Genomic DNA, 24,011 nt, shown 5'->3' on the forward strand with positions numbered 1-24,011 from the left:
ATTAAATTTTACCATTAGATTAACTGTTTGTTTTCACCATGACATCCCTCTTTTATTTTTTAGTTCGTCTTTTTCGTATTTTTACTGGTTGGGGATGCATCTGGATTTCGAACTGCGTAAAACAATAGTATTTCCAAATCTGAATAGAACCAGAGATATTTTTTTTTTTTTTTTTTTTTTTTTTATTTTTTTTTTTTTTAGTTTGTCAATAAAGTTTCAGTTTTTCATTTAAAGTTTAATTAAGTTTAATTTAAATGCATAGTTAATATTCTTGCAACTTGTTGAAGTTGTAAACCAAAAGAAAGGTCGCCGAATCTTCATGGTGGGGGAATTTCAATAAAATTGTTTATTTAGCAGTAGTTCCAAGCATTGCAGTCTTTTAAATATATAAAAAAAACTTAATTGATGTTAAAACTCAATTGAGCTGTAGTTTCACATTGTATAGACCAGAAAAATAGAAGGAAAATGGAAACAAGAAACAACAAAAGACATAAGGAGACCGAAGAATGATATAGCGAGGAAGAAATAGAAAATGTAGACGAAGAAAATAGTATTGCAGAAACAACAATTAAGAAGGGAGTTCGGTTCTGCATCGATAACTATAATGTTGTACTCAATGTGGGCTCCGAATATTTTTAACATTAACAAAGTTTAATGTAAGTTATAAATTGTGAATCTTAGTGATATATTGGAATAAACTGTAAGTGTACAAACTCTTTACATAATATCCAGTTAAATTAGCATTCAAATCAGCAAATTGCAATTATTTGTTATTGTTGTCAATAAACAAATCCAGTTTTACCAGCAAATAACCGCTTTTAGTAAAGACCGATATACCTGTTTTAGCAGGTGTACAGAGTCGGACTTACTTTTCATAAACGTTTATCGAAATGAATTTAAACATGGAATCACACAACAGTTCTACAATACAAGACCATCAAAAACAAATAAACACATCACAGTCATACTCATCGGCAGCGTCGAGAGTGCAATTTCCTTTAAAGTCCCAAGCAATTATCTTTAGTGCCTTAGAAAACACCAAACTTCAAGACTACCTTCTCCCACTTGGAAATATAATTCAACCGAAGAATATAATCTTCTCTTCTAGATTGTCTAATAATCGCATATGTATGTATTTATCCAATAAACAAATAGTGGACGATTTTATGAATAATCATGGTCAAATAGAAATACAAGGTGAAATTGTCAGAGCAAGAAGGTTAGTTACACCAGCGGAACGACTTGTGCTCTCCGGCGTGTGTCCTTCAATACCGCACGACTTGCTTATCAATGAGTTACAAAAAATCGGCATAGTTCCTGTCTCCCCCATGACCTTTCTCAAAATAAGTGCTTCTATGCCTGAATACAATCACATCCTTAGTTTTCGAAGACAAATCTATATCAGTCCACACAATCTAACACTACCAGAGTCATTTACTCTTGTTTTTGACAACACGACATATAGAATATTCATTTCTCAAGACAGTTTAGTTTGCTTTAGATGTAAGAAGCCAGGACACATCGCTTCACAGTGCTCCGAACCACTAGCTCAACTAAACCCCAACCAAAACAATGAAGCATCGGTATCCAGCGCAACAAATATATCCTTGCAAGCATCCAATGACATAAACCCTTCCCAGTGTGAACAAATGTCTATTTCTAATATCCCGGAGATACCGAACAAAGTAGATGCATCAAATAAGGACAGTCACATAATTAATCAACCAAAAAGAAACTTTGATGAAATTATTTCACCTGAAGCAGATCCATCTTCAAAAGAATGTAACATTTTTCCACCACCTAAAGTCCAAGCAAAATCTAAAAAAGCTAAAATTAGTTCAGCAAGCACTTCTGAATGCTCATTTTCTCTCTTACTTGACCCTGCTAAAAACTTCATAGAAAATCACCCTCTACCTTTCCCTCTAAACGTTGATCAACTTAACATGCTCCTAATGAATATCACGGGGTCAACAGATCCTATAACCACAATTAAAGAATATACCACAGACCTATCAGCTTTGTCCGATATGCTCAGTCAAGTTTATCCCCATTTAAAGGAAAGATCCATAAAACGTAAATTCACGTCCATAAGGAAAAAAATCTATAATTATCTTAACAGTGAGACATCGGAAGCGGAAAGTGACACATCTCAGTTAAGTCAACATTAAATTCAAGTCTCTACTTCAGTGGAATATTGATGGTTTTTTCCATCGCCTTGCTATGCTCCATCATCTAATTGGTGAACAATCTCCTGATGTAATATGCCTACAGGAAACTAATCTGAATCCCCCAAAAAAATATAACTCCAACCAATATGACTGTTTTCGCAAAGACAGGATAACAAATAATAATTTTTCTTCAGGCGGAGTAGCCACATTAGTAAAAAAATCACTATCGGCGAAAGAATTTCCAGTGACTACAAATCTGGAAGTTGTAGTCGTGGAAATACAATCATCAAACAGGTATTTTATTTGCAACGTTTACTTACCCTCCAGTCGCCAAGTAACGTACAACGATTTAAAGGAGTTATTCAATCAAATACCATCCTCTCGCATCATCGTGGGAGATTTTAATAGCCATAATATTATTTGGGGCTCCTCTTATTCAAATGCTAGAGGAAAAATTGTCGAAAATATAATTTCAGATTTTCAATTGAATTTTCTTAATGACGGATCTCCAACCAGATTTAACATTAATACCGGAAATTCTTCAGCAATTGATCTAAGTCTTTGTGACCCTGCACTCACACCTCGATTATTTTGGGAAGTTTTACAATACACTTATGGGAGCGACCACCATCCTATAGTAATAAAAAACTCTATGGCTCTGACCCATGACGTTTTCATACCCAGATGGAAAACTGAAACTGCTGATTGGTTAAAATTCGAAAATTATATCGACAACTCAATGCCGAACTGTAAAATAGCTGAAAGCATTGATGAATCCTTACACAATTTGAATAGCATTATCATAAGTAGTGCTGAGCAATTCGTTGGAAAATCAAAAAAGACAAAGAATAATCAGACTCCTGTACCTTGGTGGAACTCAGAGTATGGAGCAGCTATTAGAGCAAGTAAAACTGCATTTAATAAATATAAAAGACATAAAACACCTGAAAATAAAACCATGTTCAAATCACTTAAAGCTAAGACACAACTTATTATAAAACAAGCTAAGAAGGCTTCCTGGTCCAAGTATGTTTCAGAAATAAATACCTCAACTCCTGTCAGCGAAGTATGGAAAAAAATAAGAAAAATTTCTGGTCTGAAATACACGCCAATGATTTCTAAATTAAAAGTTGACAATAGGATTTCAACTTCTCCTCAAGAAATAGCTAATACCCTAGCTGAATCTTTTAGAGAAATGTCTTCAAACAGTAACTACAGTGATACATTCCTTGAAAGGAAAATAATAATAGAGAATACTGATCTTTTTGCAAATGACAATTTAAATGATCCATTAGATCTACCTTTCACTTTTGAAGAACTGGAAAATGCTTTATCCGAATTAAAAAATACTAGCCCGGGCCTAGACGATATCCCGGCAATATTTCTAAAACATCTTCCTTACTCAGCAAAATTATTTATTCTTCAACTTTTTAACTTAATTTGGCAAAATAATAAATTTCCATCAATTTGGTCTAAAGCTATTATATTACCTTTTTTAAAACCTCAAAAATCAATCCTAGAACCTGACTCATACAGACCAATCAGCTTAACATGTTCTATGAGCAAATTGATGGAAAAAATGGTAAATCTTAGATTAACGTGGACATTAGAATTATCAAATCGTTTAGTTCCGGAACAAAACGGTTTCAGACAAAATCGTTCGGGCATTGACAATATTCTTGATCTAGAATCTGACATTCATGAAGCGCTAGCAACCAAACAACATTGTATTGCAATATTTTTCGACTTGAAAAGGGCGTTTAATACTTGTTGGAAATTCAATATTCTGAAAGAACTACATTCATGGAATATTCGTGGAAATTGCCTGAAATTTATTAAAAACTTTCTACAGAACCGATCTTTTTGCGTAAGAGTACATAATACTTACTCAGAGGAGAAAAGTGAAGAAAATGGAACACCCCAAGGATCAGTCCTAAGCCCTACTTTATTCTTAGTGGCAATAAATAATATTATTAACAACCTTACTAAACCTCTAAAGGCTCGACTTTTCGCAGATGACCTTGTTGTCTATATCAAAGGAAATAACACCGAATCAATGACAAACGCTTTGCAATGTTTTCTAAACCAATTAGAACAATGGTCTCTAACGACCGGATTCAAATTTTCAGTAACAAAAACATCAGGTATACTCTTCTCCAAAAAGGTCTCATCAATGCCCCCTACATTAAAATTATACAACACTACGCTACCATTTAAACCAACGGCAAAGTTCTTAGGTATGTGGTTTGATCAAAAACTTACTTGGCAAGAACATATAAAACAAACAGTTTTAACATGTCATAAAAGACTGAATCTAATAAAAACATTGGCAAACCGAAATTGGGGATCAGATCAGGAAACTCTGTTGAGAATATATAAAACACTAATTAGATCTAAATTAGATTATGGATCAATTGCATATGCATCTGCTTCAAAAACACTACTTAAAAAACTTGACAGCATACACAACGCTGGTATTAGAATTGCACTCGGAGCCTTCCGGACAACTCCCTCCGAAAGCATACTGAGCGAAGCCGGCGAACCACCTCTAAATTACCGAAGAATGTACTTAGCTCTAGCGCATGCTACATCTATAGCCTCAAATATAAAAAAACCCCTCTACTGTAATACTTTTAGTAACAAATATATTAATTATTACAATAATAAGCCCCGTGCTCCCAAACCTTATTACGAGAGAATCCGATTATATAGCTCCAGACTGAACATTCAATTCCCAACAGTATTTCAAACGAATACCAATAACTATCTACCTTGGACTATTGAACAGCCCAAAGTCATTACAGCGTTAAGCATATATAATAAACATGAAACTAGTCCTATTATTTTTAAAGTTAAACTAAATTCAATCCTAGATCAACAATACAATGAGTGGATTAAAATTTATACAGATGCATCCAAAGGGGAACTTGGCGTTGGAGTAGCAGTGGTAACCCCAAATGACACTTTTCAATTTAAACTTCCTCTAAATTCAAGCATCTATACTGCAGAACTATTTGGTTTGCTCAAAGCCATCAAGCAAGTAAATATTAAAAACATCCCTTGTTGTCTAGTCCTTTCTGACTCTCTCAGCGCAGTCAAAGCTATGCAAAATGTATACCCTAAACACCCCATTGAGAAAATTATCAGGGCCGAATTAATGAAAGCTCAAGAAAATTTCAGAAGAGTCCACTTCCTATGGATACCATCTCATATAGGCATAGAAGGGAATGAAGAAGCAGATACTAGTGCGCGTAACGCTATCACCAGTGACGTATCAGAAACAGAGTGTCGGAGTATCGCAGGCGATCTAAAAGTTTATTTCAAAAATAAGGTGTTAAGTGCGTGGAATCGGGAGTGGAGTGACTCTAGTTCGAAACTCAGAACCATCAAAAGTGATATTTTTTCATGGAAGTGCACTGCCAGAAGTAGAAGATGCCAAACTATTATTACACGTCTACGACTTGGACACTGTAGGTATACTCATGCCTATCTCTTCTCAAATAGTGAACCACCAAAATGCGAAGCATGCAATACAGTAGACAGTATAAAGCACTTCTTGATAGACTGTCCTAAATATGTAAATCAAAGACAGTCTTACAATTTGCCAAATAACCTGAAAGCACTACTCAACAAAAGTTTAGTTCCGGACAATTTATTAGGTTACTTAAAATGTATAAATATGTTACACAAAATTTAACTTAATTAATTGTTACAAATGTTCAATTGTTCACAAATTGTAATTAATTGTTACAATGATTGACTGTTACAAACGTTAATTTAATATTATTACAAATGTTACAGGAGTGTCGCTAATAACCTTTGGGTGGATGCGACTTTGTTTCTTTAAATAAAAAAAAAAAAAAAAAACAATTAAGAAGAGTAGCACAGAAATGTCCACAATGGACAGGATATTACAAATGCTACAAACACAGGAAGAAAACAGTGAAAGACAGAAAGAAAACAATAAAAGACAAGCAGAAAGAATAGAAAAATATTAAGCGACAAGGTCTAGCTTTTAAACAAATGGAACATGAACTAGAAGAACATCAAGAGGAGGTACAAATGTATTTACAACAGGTGAAACATGAAGTAGAGCAGAAAACAAAGGAAATTAGCCAAAATGTAAAAAAACATACCAAGAAAATACAGAAATTGGAGAAACATGTAGAAGATAGAGGCGAGAAAATAGAGGATAGATTGGAAAATTAGATAAGAAATTATTGAAAGTAAAAACACAACAAAATACTGGAGAAAGAAGACAAGTGATTATACACACTGGAGCAGAAAGTAAGATCCAATTTGGCGGGGATATAAAGAAACAGCACCCAGTTCCGTTAGTTAGGATGCTGAAAAATAAAAAAACAAGGATACGAAGATTTTGAAGAGGCTAAAGATACGATAAGGAATCATTTTAAGGAAGGCGCAGCATTATGGTTCGAGAGTAAGCAAAATAAGTTATCAGATTGGGAAGATTTTGAAAGGAAATTTTTGAGGTATTATTGGGGAAAAGAAAAACAGATGGTCATCAATAGTAAACTACAAAATGGAAAATATGATGGAAAACTAGGAATATCCGAAGAGGGATATGCATTACTAGTATACCAGTGGGCAATATTTAAATTATAATTATTCGGAAGAACAGCTAGTTGAATTTATATTAATTTGATAATACAATGGAAGACTATGTCACCTTGCAAGGATATAGAGACATGCATAGTTTATGCCAGTTCTTAGCTGTAAAAGAGGTCCGAAGAAACGAAAGAAGGAAAGGTAGGCAAACGAAAAACAATGGGAACAACCAAACAAACCTCACACTTAACTAAAGACCGGCTCGTACTGACAATCCTTACCGATAAAATGGATATAGAGATAATGGAGGACCAAGATATCCAAATAATATTAATCAAAATAGATATGAGCAGAATAGAAATGAATATCAACAAAATAGACTTCAAAACAATGGGAGAAATTATAACAGTCAACCATATCAGAAGCCGTAAAAAACCTTTACAACAATAACAAGGTAAGAGTTAAAACCGGCAATAAATACTCCAACGAATTTAAGACCACAAAAGGCTTATTGCAGGGATGCTCTACATCTCCGACACTCTTCAAGATATTCCTTAAACAAATATTAAAACCATGGAAAAGGAAATGTCAAGGGATGGGAATACCAATCCGGGACAACTTCTTGTACACATTAAGCTTTGCAGATGACCAAGTGGTAACGGCTTAGGATTAAGAAGATCTGTGCTATATACACTTCGAAAATTAGAAAAGGAATACACAAAAAATGGACTGGAAACAAATCTAGAAAAGACCGAATATTTTACAATAGAGCAAGAACCAGTGAGAAACTTGGAAATGGACGATAATAGAGAAATTAACGGCACTGACAAATTTAAATAATTAGGATTCATACTCTCAAAAAATGGAACCACTGAGCAAGAGATAACCAGTAGATTAGCACAGACAAGAACATATATTAAACAAATGAACGGAGTACTGTGGGATATACAGATTACCAGAAATACAAAAATGAGAATGTATAACGCCTTGGTACTCAGTATAATGACCTATGGAGCAGAGAATTGGATAATAAATAAACGAAACAGGTCCAAAATCACAGCAACTGAAATGGAGTTCATGAGATGAAGTTGCAAAGTGACAAAAATGGATCGCATCAGAAATGAGGAGATAAAATGAAGAATGGCAGTAGAACAAGACATACTCAGCTACATCGAAGAAAAACGTATAATTTGGTATGGACATGTGAGGTGAACAGATCATACAAGGTGGATAGCAAAGATTTCGGATCGGAGCCCAATAGGAAGGAGGAAAAGAGGTAGACCCCGAAGATCATGGAGGGATGAAGTGGACGAGGACATGGAGAATGGCAGAACAGAAAGGACTGGAGACGTTGGCTGAAAGAAGGAAGGCGGCGACAGCTGTAAAAATCCTTATATAGATAGATAGAGATACTCACCCTAGGAAATTTATCACTTTAGCTGGAAAAAAGATTGAATAAGGGCGAAATAATTTGGTTATGGTGCATGGATATATTAAAAATAAAAGGGTTTATATACTTTTGGACACTGGTTCAAAGGTATCATTAGTTAATAAACAATTGATAAATGATTTATGGACGATATTCTCAAAAGTATAATATTTCTCGAATAAGGTTAGTGAGTGCTAATTCAAAAAAAATTTCTACTACGAATGAGGCTATTGTTTTGACATTGAGATTCAAAAGTAAAGAATATTTGATAAATTGTTTTATAATTGAGGACATGAAATATGATATTGTAATTGGAGTGGATGAATTGGACAAGTATGGACACAAAGTAGGTTGTACAGTAGTTAGAACACAAAATATTGCAAATTTTTCAAGAGTTGAAATGTTGAAATTTCAGTTTTCAGTTTTCATGAGCTTGAAAGAAATTTTCCCACCATACGGCTTCGGCGACCTTTCTTTTGATTTATTGATTTTAACGTTTTCATAATATTAACTATGCATTTATATTAAACTTGATTAAATTTTAAATGAAACACTGAAACTTTATTGACAAACTGTCCAAATTTCAGTTCTTAGTGTTTAGTAATATTTGCGCAGGCGATTAAAAAAATTACCTTCAGTTCTATGAGCTGTACGAACTTTTTTTAAGATGTGTTTTTTCCCATCCTTTCAGATAATGCATTTGTTGTAAAGTTGTGTTTTTTGTCAAGTTTAAAATGGCGCAAATAATTTAAATATTTATAAGGCGAAAAATGGTACCTACTTCATTCTGCATCAATTATTTGTAAGAAAACAATTAAAACTTAATATACTTTTTTAAAAATGATGTTGACCTAGTTGCCCGCACAACGTGCAAGCTAGAAGAAATGTAAACGACCTTGTCAAACACCTCAAAAAATATGGGCCTGCAAGTAAATGAGAAGAAAACTAAGATAATGGCATCAACACCCAACAATAGAGCCAGAAACATCGGCCACCAATTCACTACGACAAATTCTCATACTTAGGCTTCCTGATCACCAAGGAGAACGTCATGACGGAAAAAACCAAGCGAAGAATAATCCTAGCAAACAAATGCTATTTTGGACTGAGTAGACATATAAAAAGCAGAAACTTAAGCCAAAAACAAAAAAAAAACATATACAAAACCCTTATACAACCAGTGTTGACATATGAGTCGGAGACATGGACCATTTCCAAGGCAGATGAAAATTTCCTGTTATATTTTAACGAAGGATCCTGAGAAGAATATTCTGTGGCATCTGTGAAAATGGTGTTTGGAGTAGGAGGTACACTACGAGATATATCACAGATATAAACATATATTTGGTGGTAAAGACGTAGTATCCTTTTTAAACATAGGAAGACTAAAATGGGCAGAACATCTGGCAAGATCACAGCAGAACAACCCTCCTAGAAGAATGCTTATCTCACAACCTATGGGAAGTAGAAGTAGGAGTAGGCCAAAGCTCAGATGGAGGGATGGTGTAGATGAGGATGGTAGACAAACAGGCGCAGCAAACTGACAAAAGTTGGCAATCGATAGAACTGACTGGCGTAATAGACTTGGGAAGGTCGAGGCTCTTTTATAGGGCTGTAGCACCAATGATGATGATGATACTTTTTTAAAAACATGAAAATTTGAGGTATTACGAAGAAAATAAGACCAAAACCCTTTTAGGTATTGACAAAACACCTGTAAGCCGTTTAAAAATGGCCTCTTTTGTTAAAATATTTTTAAAGGACTAATCGACCAATGGAGACATCTTTTGCCCATATAGTAACTATATAAAAACTTATATTGCAAAATATGTTTTGACTATTTTTATTGTTTATTTTTATCATTAGAAACAATCAAAAAACATGCTTACTTTCGGGTTTAATGTGTAATAGGATTTTTCGTTTATAAACTTTTTTAATTAAAAAATCTCATTTGAAAAAGCAAGTATCTTCAAGAAAGTCATCTATTGAACGTTTTTTTACGATATTAAAATGAATAAAAAATGTCGCTTTTTTGCTTAAATATTAATAAAAAACCAAAACGCAGTATTTCGCTACCCATGAGATGGTACGCATTTTCTATTGACTTTCCCCAAATATTCTAGCTCAAACAAATGCATAGTTTTTCCGAGTTTTAAATCCTTTGATTCCTGGGGCATAGTGCTCACTTAAATATCTAAAGTTTAAGATCCCCAGACTTCGATCATGTCATACCATCGTTCAATTTAATTACCAAATGATTACTGTAGATATTCAATTATATGGCATCTGCTAAACCAATATTACTGTCAAACTTCTTATAATATAATGTGAAATATTTTCAATGATAAGACACAATAACAATTTTTTTAGTGATTTAAAAATAATATGGTGAGAATATTATACCCTAAAAATTTAATTAATTATTTAAATAAAACTATTATCACTCATTATAAATCATTAATAAATGTTGCTAACGACTTTGGTGGTTAACCTGACTGTACGATTTTAAAAAATAAAAAAATATATATATATAAAATACTGATTAGTTTGGACTAAGCATAAAATATTAACATTTACTTTTTGTTACAGGGTGCGCGTTGAATACTATGTCAATGAAAATACTTTTAAGGAACGACTGCAACTATATTTTATCAAAAATCAAAGATCTAGTAAGTACATTTTCTGTATCTTAATTTATATTTGTTATAACTTTAACGAGTATTAACCTATTTGACCTAGTTTTAGTTTATTTAAATTGACAAAACATTGTTTAGGTAATTCTTAATATTTTATTTATATATTTGATCATTAATTTATTTTTTTTTTTCTATACAGTCAGTTACATTCTCTTGTTTATATCAAATTTTTATCCACATATTTTCTTGACGTCATGACAATCATGCCACAAAATTTATTTGATTTGAACGTACTCAAAAGTTTGGGGTAATTTAGGACTGCACACCCCCCTTGAAATTTTTCTGTGCACCTAATGTTTGGGTTTACATATTCCAGCTACTTCTTTCTCTCTTTCTCTCTCTATCTTTATGCTTTATTTGCAAATCTTCTACTTCTTTACATTTTTTTTTCATCCACTCTTTCTTAGATACATTTATTTTTTTCTCAATTTCCCTGTAAAGTTTTTTATATCTTGTTGGGTTTTTGTTTTTTACCATCCATCTCCTCTCCATAATTTGTAATATTTCGTTTGTCATCCATGGTTTTCTATGTTTACGGTTTTCTTTCTGTATACTTTGGTCTGCTGCCTCCAAGACAGTATTTTTAATTTTCTCCCACATTAATTTATATTTAAATGGGAATAAGCCACAATTAAAGGTTAAAATACGTTTATTGACGTTTCAATTTCCACTTCGGAAATTTCTCCCACATGTCTTCAATGTTTTCTTTTATTGTCTTCTTCTTAGTGGGAACTATTGTCTTAGACTCTAACTAAGTGTCTATCATGTCTTCATACTTCTGTTGCTGTCCTTGGTCAGCACTACTCCATGCTATTCTCTGACTGGGTTTAGCCTTGTCTAATCTTTTAAATTTTAATCGGATAGTTGCGACTGCGGGATTGTGGTCTGAATTTATGTCACAGATTGTGGTCTGAATTTATGTCACAGCTTGGGTACGTTTTTACATTTAGAATACCATTACGGAGCCTTTTGTTAATTGTAATGTAGTCAATTTGGTTCCTCACAATATTTCCTTCGCAATCTTAAGGAGACCTCCACGTATATAGACGTCTTTTAGGTAATTTAAACCATGTGTTAAGAACCACCAGGTTGTTCTCTTGGAAAAATTTAACACAGCGTGTGCCTCGTTCATTCCTGGTTCCTAAACCATATGGGCCAATGATCGAGTCGACTTTTTCTGCTCCTACTTTGGCATTCCAATCTCCCATAAATATGTTGATGTCGTCAAACTTTATGTGTTTTTTGATCTTTTCAATATCGGAATAGATAACTTAAGATCTTCGTTTGGGCTATCCGCTGTCGGTGCGTATATTTGTATTATATTGATGTCGAATGGTTGTCCATTTAATTTGATAATCATTAATCTGTCGCTGACTGGTAGGAAACTTTACGTGTGTTGTTTCATGGATGCTGTTACCAACACTCCTACACCTGACTGGGCATCATCATCTTTGCCTGCATAATAGAAACGGTTGCCATTTACTGTATCCACATATCCTTCTCCTTTCCATCTCACCTCGCACATACCAAGTATGTCCCACTTCATTCGTCTCATCTCGTTTTCAGCATTTGCTAGTTTGCCTGATCTATATAAAGTTTTAACATTCCACGTAGCAATTTTAAGTTTCCTCCCGGAGATTCTTAGCACCCCTTGACGATTGAACGCCTGCCGGGAACTAGGGACCACGTTTTGATTTTGACTTGCCATATTACCTATCTTGGAAATTTAATGCGATGGTTTCCCACTTGCCTTTCGCATTCTATGCCCTTGACGACGGGATATCGTTCATCCGCTTTCGGGGACGATTTCTCCTCCTCAGGACTGGGTGCCCTTGCGTTACTCCTAAGAATAACGTTGAATGCTTATACCCACAAACACTCGGTCCCCATCTGCGTTAGCCTCCTAAGCTATCTACTTAAGTGCTGTATGTCTTCTACCGCATGGAGGTGCCGATTGGGGATTAGCCTTCATTGAGATCAAGGCCATAAAAGCATTTCTTGATACTTTTTAGTACTTTTAGAAGTTTTTAATATACTTTATATAATACATTTTATATAACTTTTGTATAAGTTTATACTGCCACTTTTTTAGATGGGCGATACAAATATAGAGGTAACATTAGTTACAACCTCTATCGAATTTGGTACAAAGCGTGACCTGTTATGTAGGTTTATTATAAACTAATAATATATATATATGTATATATATATATATATATATATATATATAATGTTAAATGCAATGATTACAAAAATGTACTTTTTTGGCAATAGGGCTACTAGAAAAAATGTTTTAACTTTGATAATCCAGAAGATGTCGAAGCACATAAAAATATGATCATAGGTGGTGATCTGAGTGATAAAGAATTATATAGAAGATAGTAGCACCAATAAAGTGGAAGCTATCCAGGAATCTGAAGGGGATTCTGACTCAAAACAAAATGCGTCAGAACCTAGGGACGAAGATCATATTGAAAACATACAATCTTCGTTTTATGAAGCATTTACAAAAAAGATTAAAGCAATTTATTCTTGGAAATCTCATAAAACTCAATTATACCCATAAAATGACAATAGTTAACTTAAATTTTTATTTTTAAGCTGCTAACAATGAATTCATGTTAGAATTATTAAATTTGAAATTAAACTTTACTGGAGATTTTCAATACCTTATTACAACGGAAATGTCTAGATTGTTACTTCTATAGTGGTTTCCTGTCTCTCCCAATATTTTAGAATAGCCCTCTGTAGATTTAAATAAATATTATATACTAACGTTATTTTCAATTATTGCTCAAAATATTATAAAAATGCGTATGTCGTAGATTCGCACGACCGTTCTAGTTACTTTGGTGGATGCGCCTGTTGAAAGATTAATCAATGACTATTCCTTCAGAAGCCTTATCGATTTTTCTATTTTCTTCCCTTGCTTTTTATGTTAGTCCTCAAATATTGTTGCTTACTATAACTCTTTTTTTTTTTAAACAATCGATCATCCACTCCTGGATATATTTTTATTGTTTTGACGACGTTTTGGGGTCACACTTGCTTTTGTAAAGTCAGATTAGTTCTACTCTTTCCAGATGTTCGAGGAGAAGTGACGTCGATTTTCACTACACCAACATTTGTACATACTCTCAAATGTCTTATTCAGGGCTTCCATGGTCTCAGTTTTCTAAGCATTAGATATTTTTACTACATTGTTCACTACTCACGACACTACTGCTGCTGGGGACGGTAAAAAGTTCATTTATACCGTTAATGATGACGTGGTTCACTGATGTGTCATTTAGGTAGGGGTTGGCGCAAATCTTCGCGAGTATTTATCTTTAAGATCCCTTGACTTTTGTGTTCAAATAAACTAAGAGTCGAAACATTAACGTTATCCGAAATAGGTATTTCAGTAATAAGATTTGTATATGATTCGACCGCCACATCTGGCGTCTTAAAACGTTTACAACGTAACTTAATTTGGAATCTCTGGAACACCGCGAACACTTCAATACTGCATGGATAGCACGTGACGGCCTTTATGGAAATCATCACTGAGGTTGTGCGTTTACACTTAAATTCATCAAACCATATGTGAACAATTGAGAAGTCTGGTGCTTTATCGTGGAAAACGAAGTCACTTGACGCAATCTTGGTATTTAGGCAAACTGTAAGGTCGTATAAAATCATTGTACGAAAATGTTCTCTGAAAATCACACTGATTTAATTTTGACTAAAATAATATTAACTAAATATATTATTGACTATATATAATATATATATATATATATATATATATATATATATATATATATATATATATATATATATGTAACATACATAATTCGTTTTTTCTCAGATCTAAAATGTACTCCCACGTGAAAACCAAATCTCCTCACGTCACAGATTCGCTTGTGTGAGTAAAATAAATGGATAACATGTCAAGTTCTGGTTGCAGCTGAAAAGTGAAACAAAAAGTTTCAACATTATTTCCTCTTATAGGTTCACTCGACATAAGTAGATATTGTTCAAAGAAACAATTGGCGTGATCAGTTTATCTGGAAATGACATATACGGTATGGAAGCTTAACGGAATCCGAGCATTAGATTTACATAAAAAGAAATTGGATTCTGAACCGAATTAAAAGTACAATATGTCGTTTAAAGTGGCTACTTGTCATTGAGTGATTAAAAAACAAGCTTTGTTTTATAAATTATGCAATGTTTAACAAAATAAATATTTATAAAAATGGAAAAAAATTATTGACAAAAACATAAAGCAAAACTGAAAAAACAAAATAACAATATTTTCTTTACTGTTTACCTATACAAGATCGACTTCTCTATAATTATGTTTTTAATTTTTTCTAGAAAATATTTAACAAATTTTTTTTTCTGGAAAGGAACCCCAATAACTTTAATTAAATTTATATTCTCCAGTTCTTTTAATCCTGCTATCCTTTATCTCTAAGGTCTCATCTTTCTATGTGCTCGTCCACTTCATTCCTTTATGATCTTCGGGGTCTGCTCCCTTTCCCATTGGGCTCCCATCCAAAATCTTTGATATCCACGTTATACGATCTGCTCTTCTTATAAAATCTCTCATAAAATTCTGATTCAGGGGGTTTAACCTATCGAAGCAGTCACCTCGTATATTCTCCCAAAAATCCTGCAAATAAAACTCCAGCGACTAGTCCATATAAAACTTAACCCGTAACTATTGCCAAACAAACTGTAATATATAAACTCACCTCAAGTATGAAGTCGTTAATTCACTTCACGTCTATAAAAAATAAACCAGATAAAAAAAAGCACCAAAACATTTTCTACTGACAATAACCGAGGAAAAATTCAATGTAGAATCACTGTGGAACGACTCTATAAGAGAAATGTGGCAAAAGAGTCTAGCACAAAAGTTACAGCTGAAACAAAAATACGACATCGAAGATATAAACGTGAGCTGGGAGAAAATTAAAAACAAAAGCAAAGTTATACTAAACAAAAAAAACAACAACAATACACCACGGTTCATAAAAGAAATAAAAGAGAAATGTAAAGAATGAGAGGCCTATTCACGAAGTATAAAATAATAAATACTCCAGAATCCCGAGGCACCTATAGAAGAATACGAAATAAGACAAAGCAATTGATACGAAGAACAAAAAATGAACTCTGGGAACAGTTTACAAAAAGGATGGAAAGCGACTTCTACGATACAAACAAATATGGAGATTCATAAGAAACAAATGGAAAGAAATGGCAGAATAAAAGAATTGAAGAAATACAATAACATACCAGCAAGCGAATGGGAAATATACCTGACGGAACTTTTTAAAGGAAAAGAAAATAATAATCAACACAATAACGTCGCTGAATTAAGACACGAAATAGAAATCAGTTTTCAGGGAGTAGAGATAGCCATAAATTGACTCAAAAATTAAAAAGTCACCAGGACCAGATGGAATAACTAACGAGCTTCTAAAACACGGAGGAGAAGGTATATCACTAGATATAACAGAACTTATCATCATCATCATCATCATTAGCTCGACAACCCTTTCTGGGTCCTGGCTTGTTCTAGGATTTTTCGCCATTCTGTTCTGTTCCTTGCTTTGTTTTTCCAGTTGGTAATCTTAAGTGTTTTCAGATCTTGTCCCACTTGTTCCATCTATCTAAGTTTGGGTCTTCCCTTTGACCTTCTTCCTACTGGTGTTTGCCTCATAATATGTTTTGGTGTTTCAGTCTCCAACATTCGTTCAACATGGCCCATCCATACAAAAACGAATATTGCACTGCAAGATACCAGACGCATGGAAAACTAGTATAATGATACCAATGTTCAAGAAAGGAGATAAAGAAGACCCTAACAATTATAGAGACATTAATCTACTTAATACCGCCCTTAAGCTTACCACAAAAATCCCAACCAACAAAATCAATAAACTAACAACTTTATCAGATGAACAACAAGTATTTAAATCGTAAAGATCCTACGTAGACGCCGTATTTGTACTAAGACAAATTACAGAAAAGAGTACAATCCAGCATCTTTCGATCACATCCAACTCGAATACGTCTTACACCTACGGTATAAAGGAAACATATCAATTAATTTTGTACAAACCATCGAAAACATCTACTTCCATATTTAAATACAGGCAAAGATAAGTAAGAAGACCAAAATTCTTGTAGTAAGTAAAAACGACGTAATATAGCACCAATTCACAGCTAATAATGAACCCTTGAAAATAATCGACAAAATTACATACCTTGTGTGCAGCCTAAATAAGGAATGAAACCACTCACAGGAAATAAGATATCGTATAGAAAAGACGAGAGCTGTCTTCAATCGCCTCAGGAAGATTTTATGTAATATGCACCTGAACATTGATAAAAGAACACGAGTCTTGATATGCTATATATTTATTTATCCCTTTTTTATACCCTTAAGTCGAAACCTGGACGGAGGAAACATCCAAACGATTAGAAGCCTTCGAAGTACCGCCATATGCTCAAAATTTCCTATATTCATCATGTTACAAATAACATCGTGATCCAGCGTATGAATATAGATCTGGAAATTATGCGTATTGTGAAAATCAGAAAGATCGCATACTTAGGGCATGTGATGCTTAATGAGAAGCATTAACTAATTCAACTTATTTTACAAGGCAAGATAGAAGGCAAAAGATCTCAAGGGCGCTGAAGGACATCGTTGTTAAAGAACATCAGACACTGGGCAGGAATGACTATCATACATTTATTTAAAGCAGCTGTCAACAAAGTTGTATGGGCCAACGTGATTGCCAACATCCACAGAAGATAGGCACCAAAAGAAGAAGTAGAAGACAGGAACTTCTTGAACTTCATCTGGTCTGACAATGTCCAGAATTTAATTTTGATTGAGTTTATATGGCCGGATAAAAGAAAATGTGCTTTGTCTGATAGACCCAATGTGAGAAAATAATTTGATAGACCCATTGAAGACATGAGAAATATGAGAATACCTACTTGTCGGAGCAAGCGATGAATAGGGACTTTTGGGAATAGCGTTAACCCTTAACTACCATGGCCAAAAATAGTAACATTTGTACCATGGCAGGGTCAAATTTGACCCCCATTGTTTTTTGTATTAAAAAATATTCTTTTTTTAACTTGTTTTATTTTAAATTATTTTGTTTACAGCTACTTTTACATTTATATAAAAATAAACGAATTTGGTTAATTAGATATAACTTTATTTAAAAAACACTTTTGTATTCAGTTAAATTAACATAGATATGCACTTTCTCGAATTATAAGAAAAATAATAACAATGTGCAGTTTTTTATATCCAATGGTGAAATCTAGGTATCATAGCTTCTACCTAAAATAAAAAAAATCGATTTAGATTTCGTATCTCAAAAATGACAAGCATGCTTTTACCTTAATTTTCAACACAGCTTATGCATAACGTCTGTATGCGGGAATGATTTTTGCAAATAAAATCTCGACATTTATCGCACGATGAGCTTTCTTTCTTTTGGTTTTTGGAATACGGACATATTTTACACCTTTCCCCCTTTTTTCGTCATTGTGGCTCGGATTTGCGGCAGGCATTGGTTCCTGAAGTCCGGAAACTTTAAAAATGGCACTACGAATTTCTCTCGGTAAACAAGTTTGCTGAGCTCTACGAGTTAAATGGGCCTTAATAAGTTCTTGACCTAAAGTGGTTAGAAACAATCTTCTTTCCATTATTTGATTTTGCTGAACTCCATTAAAAATTACGTTAGCATTTAATCCTGCAATGTCCAAAACGCGAAACCATATTACTTAAGGCCATCTACGAGTTCTTCTGCCAGTTTTATACATTCACATTTCTTATCCAATGAATCCACCCCACCTTTTGTCTCGTTGTAAAAATTTATAATCTCTGGCTTTCCATTAACCATTACGATTTTTCTTAAGAACAAAAGATACAAGGCTCTCGCTTCCTGTAAAACCAAATAAGGCAGAATTAGATGGCCTGTTTTTTTGGGGTTGAAATTCAGCAGGAACTTCTCTTTTATTTCTTTTTAAAGTTCCAACATATGAAACTTTATGGCTTCTCAGTTCTTTTATGAGCTCAATGGACGAAAACCAATTATCTGCTGTTATGTTTCTATTTGTACCAGAAATTGGTGGAATAAGTGTCAAAACATCTAGAGTGGGGATGGATAACTTTTTTGGATTTGCTCTGAGTGTATTTTTCCAGTATATATAAAACCATTTAGCAAATAATGTGTCTTAGAGTCTACTAAACACTGTATTTTCAGACCGTATTTGTCTGGCTTATTTTTGAGATACATCCTGAATTGGCACCTTCCTCTACATGTAATAAGCATTTCATCTATTGTGAGATATTCACCACAACTATAATTGGACTGGCAATTAATTATAAACATATTAAAAATATTGGATATAGCTGCCAATTTATCTCCGTGCGCAATACGTTCTTGTCTAGTAGCTGGGTCGTCAAAACAAAGGCTTCCAAGCAAAAAATAAAATCGGTTTAGTGACATGGTTGCTCGAAATATATCACGACCAGTACCATTCGTCGCAAATAAAGACCTTAAATCTTCATTATTGGATTTAAATACCCCAGCTGAATATAATAAGCCTAAGAAGGCCTTTAATTCAATTATGTCAAGATGATTGGTATATTGACACGATAAATTGTGTAAATTATATTTAGAAGCCATATTATTATTCGTTCATTGGTTTTCTCAAGAATTTCTTGCAATATATCGTGGCTAATAATACATTCCCAAGCATCAACTGGTTTCTCTGGCATACTAGCTCGAGCTTTTCCAATAACAACAGGTAAATGACTAATTAAATTATGCTTACGTGTACGAGAAAAGGTGGGAGAAGTTTTAGACCACTTGTACCTATTTTTGCCATAAAACACATCCCTTGAGTCAGCTATATCACTTTCTTCACCCGAATATTCACTACCAGTTTCGGAATTATTAATTTGCCAATTTTTTTCGTCATCATCGTCCCATTCCTCTTCACTGTCTGTTTAGTGATCACTGTGTTCACTAGCCTGGTCTAAAAACTCACTGTCACTATCTAGTCCATTGTCCATATTTTTTGTCTCTCCTCTTCAAGTTCTTTCTGTGTCAGAGGACGTTTATTGCGACTACACCCCGCCATTTCAAATTACTCGTTAATTGCACTAGAAACACTTATACCATAAGCGGGTCAAAATTGACCCTATGCGTGCCTGACTCTGCAGTAGTAACAGATAAACTAACGGAATTTTCGTAGATCGATAAATCACCTACCGGTCGAAGATTAGCAGAAAGCGCGCAATGCTTAATCTATGTTTCGGTAGCGAAACTTGGCATTAAAAACACGGGGGGTTAATTTTGACCCTGCCATGGTACTTAAGGGATAATATGGATTTTGATACAATTTTTGTTGTACTTCCTTTTATATAATATTACTTGTGTAAGTCTATTTTAATTTATCATATTGTTTTTCATACTTTTCTATTTAATAATATACAAATATAAAAAACAGAATAGAAAGAAATTTAAAACATTTTTCTTATTTATTTCAGGTCTTAGGATACGAATCGCAAACTTATTCTTTAAGCTTCTTACATGCATCTTGTATATAATACGTGTGATCATAGACGACGATCCGATGAATGCAAAATGGTAAGTTTGATTAAACTTTAATATTATTTTAACATTTTAATACATAAATAAGATCTTCTCTTAGACATTTGAGTATATTTAAGTTTAAAAAATATCAAAAAACATCACAAAGTATTTTTTGTATTGAATCTAGTTTTTGTTATTTTAACTCCAACGTAACATTATTTAAATACTTCTGTTTGTATCTTTTTCTTTTTGTAGAATTTATTTTTAGTCTTTTTTATTTAATTTTTTTTCCAATGGTACTTTAACCCATTAGCGCCGAGAAAAGGAAATTCTTTTTATATGCAATAATTTTATTTAAAACTACGTAAAAACAACTTATTTTTGTTAAATTTAAGCCGAAATAAAATTTTTTTTTTTTGAAAAAAAAGGTGGTCTCGTACGGGACCACTACGCCTTTGGCAAGATCAAATATTAAAACAATTCATTAATTTGTCCCATTTGTATGAAATGGTTTAAAAGATGAAATGCAAAGCCCAACGTTGCATTTTTCACACATTGTACGCCCTTTTGAACTGCAAACTGACATGGCGCACCTCTTTCTTTTGCTCTCAGGTACAGAGATAATCGCAGTCAGATACTCGAAAATCACTTTCTGCTACTCTACCTATTTTTCCAGTTCTTTTAGCGGGGACTTTATATGTCGTTAAGTAAGTCTAAACATTGAATGAATCGTAAACATTTTTGAGTTTTGTATAAAAATACTTTTACCTGACAAATACTTCCTCTAAACTCTAAGAGACTAATATTCTTCCTGGATTTCCTACATATCGTCCAAGCATTTTGAGAGCTGCGTCTATAAGGTACGTAAATATTGGCCAGTACCATTTTTTGGAACGTATGCCGGCTCGGTAACTGAAAAGAAAATTACCCATATATTTTCATTTATATAAATATTGCTCTTTATTTCTTACCAAGATATATTACTGTCCATGGGATCACTTCCTCCCATACTGTTATTATACTGCGAAAGAAGATATGGCCTAGGTACTTGTATTGTCTTGCTATTCTTTTTGGAATATCTTTCCACATTTTTGAGCGGCTGAACACCAAAACATGTGCTTGCAGCTGTTACAACTTTGTTGTCCCTCCAGCGAACATAATGAATACCAGTCTCCTTATTCAATGTTGAACAATATTCCCCTTGTGCCCTCTTTTCCATCATCTTTTTGGAAACAAGTGGACAATTTCTAGAAATTCTATTATCTTTTAGAGTACTTAACAAGTTTGTATTAGTAAATAAATTATCAACGAAAAACTTGTATCTCAGAGATCCTTTGTCACCCAATTCTTCGATCATCTGTACCATGGGAGCTGCAGCTTTTCCAAAATATTTTTGATATTCTTCATTAGATCTAGGATCTAATGAAGATCTAGGAAACTACTTCAAAGTTTATCAAATATCCGCTAAGTGTATTCATACACCACACCTTATAGCCAAATCTTACAGGTTTTCCTCTGATAAACTGTTTACGTCCATGATGCCCAAAATAGCGTATCATCGATTCATCATAAGCTATACTTTCTTCTGGGACAAAATGCTCTATGAACGATTTTTTTAACATATTTGTAAGTGATCTTAGTTTGTTCATTTTGTCATTTTTATATATATTATTATTGTCTGCAAAATAAAGTAAACGACAAACTTGTAAAAACCTGTCACGTCTCATTCAGACACCAGAATATTTTGCATGTCAGGGCTTCTCTCCTAGTAGCTTCTTTTAGATGGTAGCTTATTATATCCGCTTACTAAGAGAGTTGCCATAAACACTTTTAATTCAGGAAGTGTCACGTTAGGGTTCGGTTGATTTATCAGTAGAGCATATTTTGTTGTTTCAGACACTATCATTTCTAGTAACTCATCAGTAATAAATAATTTAAACAGTTGCACACAACTCATCTCTGAATATTTACTGTAATCCCCTTTTGGAAAGTTGCGCTTCGTATAATGAAGGTCTCCGTCAATATAAGTTGTAGGTTCTGGCAGATTAATTACCATTCGGAGATTTGTATTAGTTTTTATTTCATAAGAACTATTTACGTTCTGCAAATCCTTATCATAGCTTGCTTCTAGGTCTGATTGTACACCTCCTAGACATTCAGAGTCTGCAAATACAACTTCCGCACCTGCACGAAGTTAACGAGGATTCAAGTTATCCGGGTCACCACCTTTGTCTTCGTCTCCTGAATCCTCATATAGTATATAATAGTATATTTAAATATCATCAAAAGCCTTTATGGATCCAATCAAAGTGCTGTAGGCGTCCCTTCAGTACAGTAAGGTAGCTTTGGTAGAACTTACTGTTGCTAGAAGATTTTATATAAAATACAAGAGCTCTGAGTGTACTAGGCTCAAAAATGTAAAAACTTTAAATTGAAGTGAAAACTTCTGTTTTATTTGGTATATATTTAATTAAAAATTAAATAAAAAATTCAAATAAATTTTTAGAGTTGATTTTAATCAGAAAATTATTGGTCTTATCAGTACATCTTCAGTGAACTTTGGAGAACTTGCTCTATAACCTTATCACTAAGCAGAACTTGGGTTTAAATTGAATATTACTTAATTAAAAGTATTCAAATAAAAGACATAATGGCGATGATAACAGATTTCACTGTATGGTAACAATGTATTCGGTTCGGTATGGTAACAATCATAATCAAGTTGTATCAATTTATCAGATACCCGTAATAAATTTTTTTATAAGATCGATATATTTTTAATTCTAAACTGAGTTAAAGGAGCTTGATGTGGATAATTGAAAAAATATATATTCAGCTTAAATATTCTTTTTTTCAGTTACGGATGCGTTCCCGGAAACAAAACCGAATTCATGATATCGGCCAACTTAACGGAAGAAAAATTCCAAGAAAATCCCATCATCAACTGGGACGCGATTCTGTGGGTGAACCGCCCCCTAGAATTATATATAGTGCAAGTTATCTTGGCCATTATCAGCCTCTCCGAGGCGTTACTATTGGCCTATCTCGGATACAAGGTAAGCTACTTTTATATTAAAATTAAGTTTGTATGATGCAGATAGCTGCATTGACTATTATATCGTTAATCCTGTATTTTAATAAGATAGTCGTACTTTATTCATTTAATATTCTTTTTTGTTTGTTTGTGGTGTATTTATGTAATATAAAAATTTTTAATAAGTTTTTATAAACAAACTTAAAATAAAATTACCAAAAAACAATAAACTGTTTTTTATGAATGCATTATGTTAAAAAATACTTATTAGTTTTCTCAGGATTCGAAAAAAATGAATGCATTTAAAACACATTGGCGCGAAATTTTACGCCTACGCTCTTAATTGATATTTAGTGGAAATCAATCTGAATTTTAAGCTTTATCACATAATACCAAATAATAAAATAAAGTAGTGAAGGCTGGTAATGTGATTATACGAGGTTAAGTAACCTTTTCTTGCAAGGATATGCTTGCAAGAAAAGCTAAATTTTG

At 33.4% G+C, this 24,011-nt stretch overlaps 1 protein-coding gene across 1 annotated transcript in view; it reads left to right on the plus strand.

The window, feature by feature from the left end:
* The first annotated feature begins 6,841 nt into the window (after positions 1 to 6,841).
* SLO2 (slowpoke 2) overlaps positions 6,842 to 24,011 on the plus strand; it is a 377,835-nt gene continuing 360,665 nt past the window's right edge. The window contains exons 1-3 of the mRNA XM_072544101.1: positions 6,842 to 6,938; positions 20,440 to 20,539; positions 23,343 to 23,541. Of these exons, the coding sequence (XP_072400202.1) occupies positions 6,842 to 6,938; positions 20,440 to 20,539; positions 23,343 to 23,541 (396 nt within the window). The remainder of the gene's footprint in view (positions 6,939 to 20,439; positions 20,540 to 23,342; positions 23,542 to 24,011) is intronic.

This window comes from Diabrotica undecimpunctata, chromosome 9, assembly GCF_040954645.1.
Source record: "Diabrotica undecimpunctata isolate CICGRU chromosome 9, icDiaUnde3, whole genome shotgun sequence".
In the NCBI taxonomy this organism is placed as follows: Eukaryota; Metazoa; Arthropoda; class Insecta; order Coleoptera; family Chrysomelidae; genus Diabrotica; species Diabrotica undecimpunctata.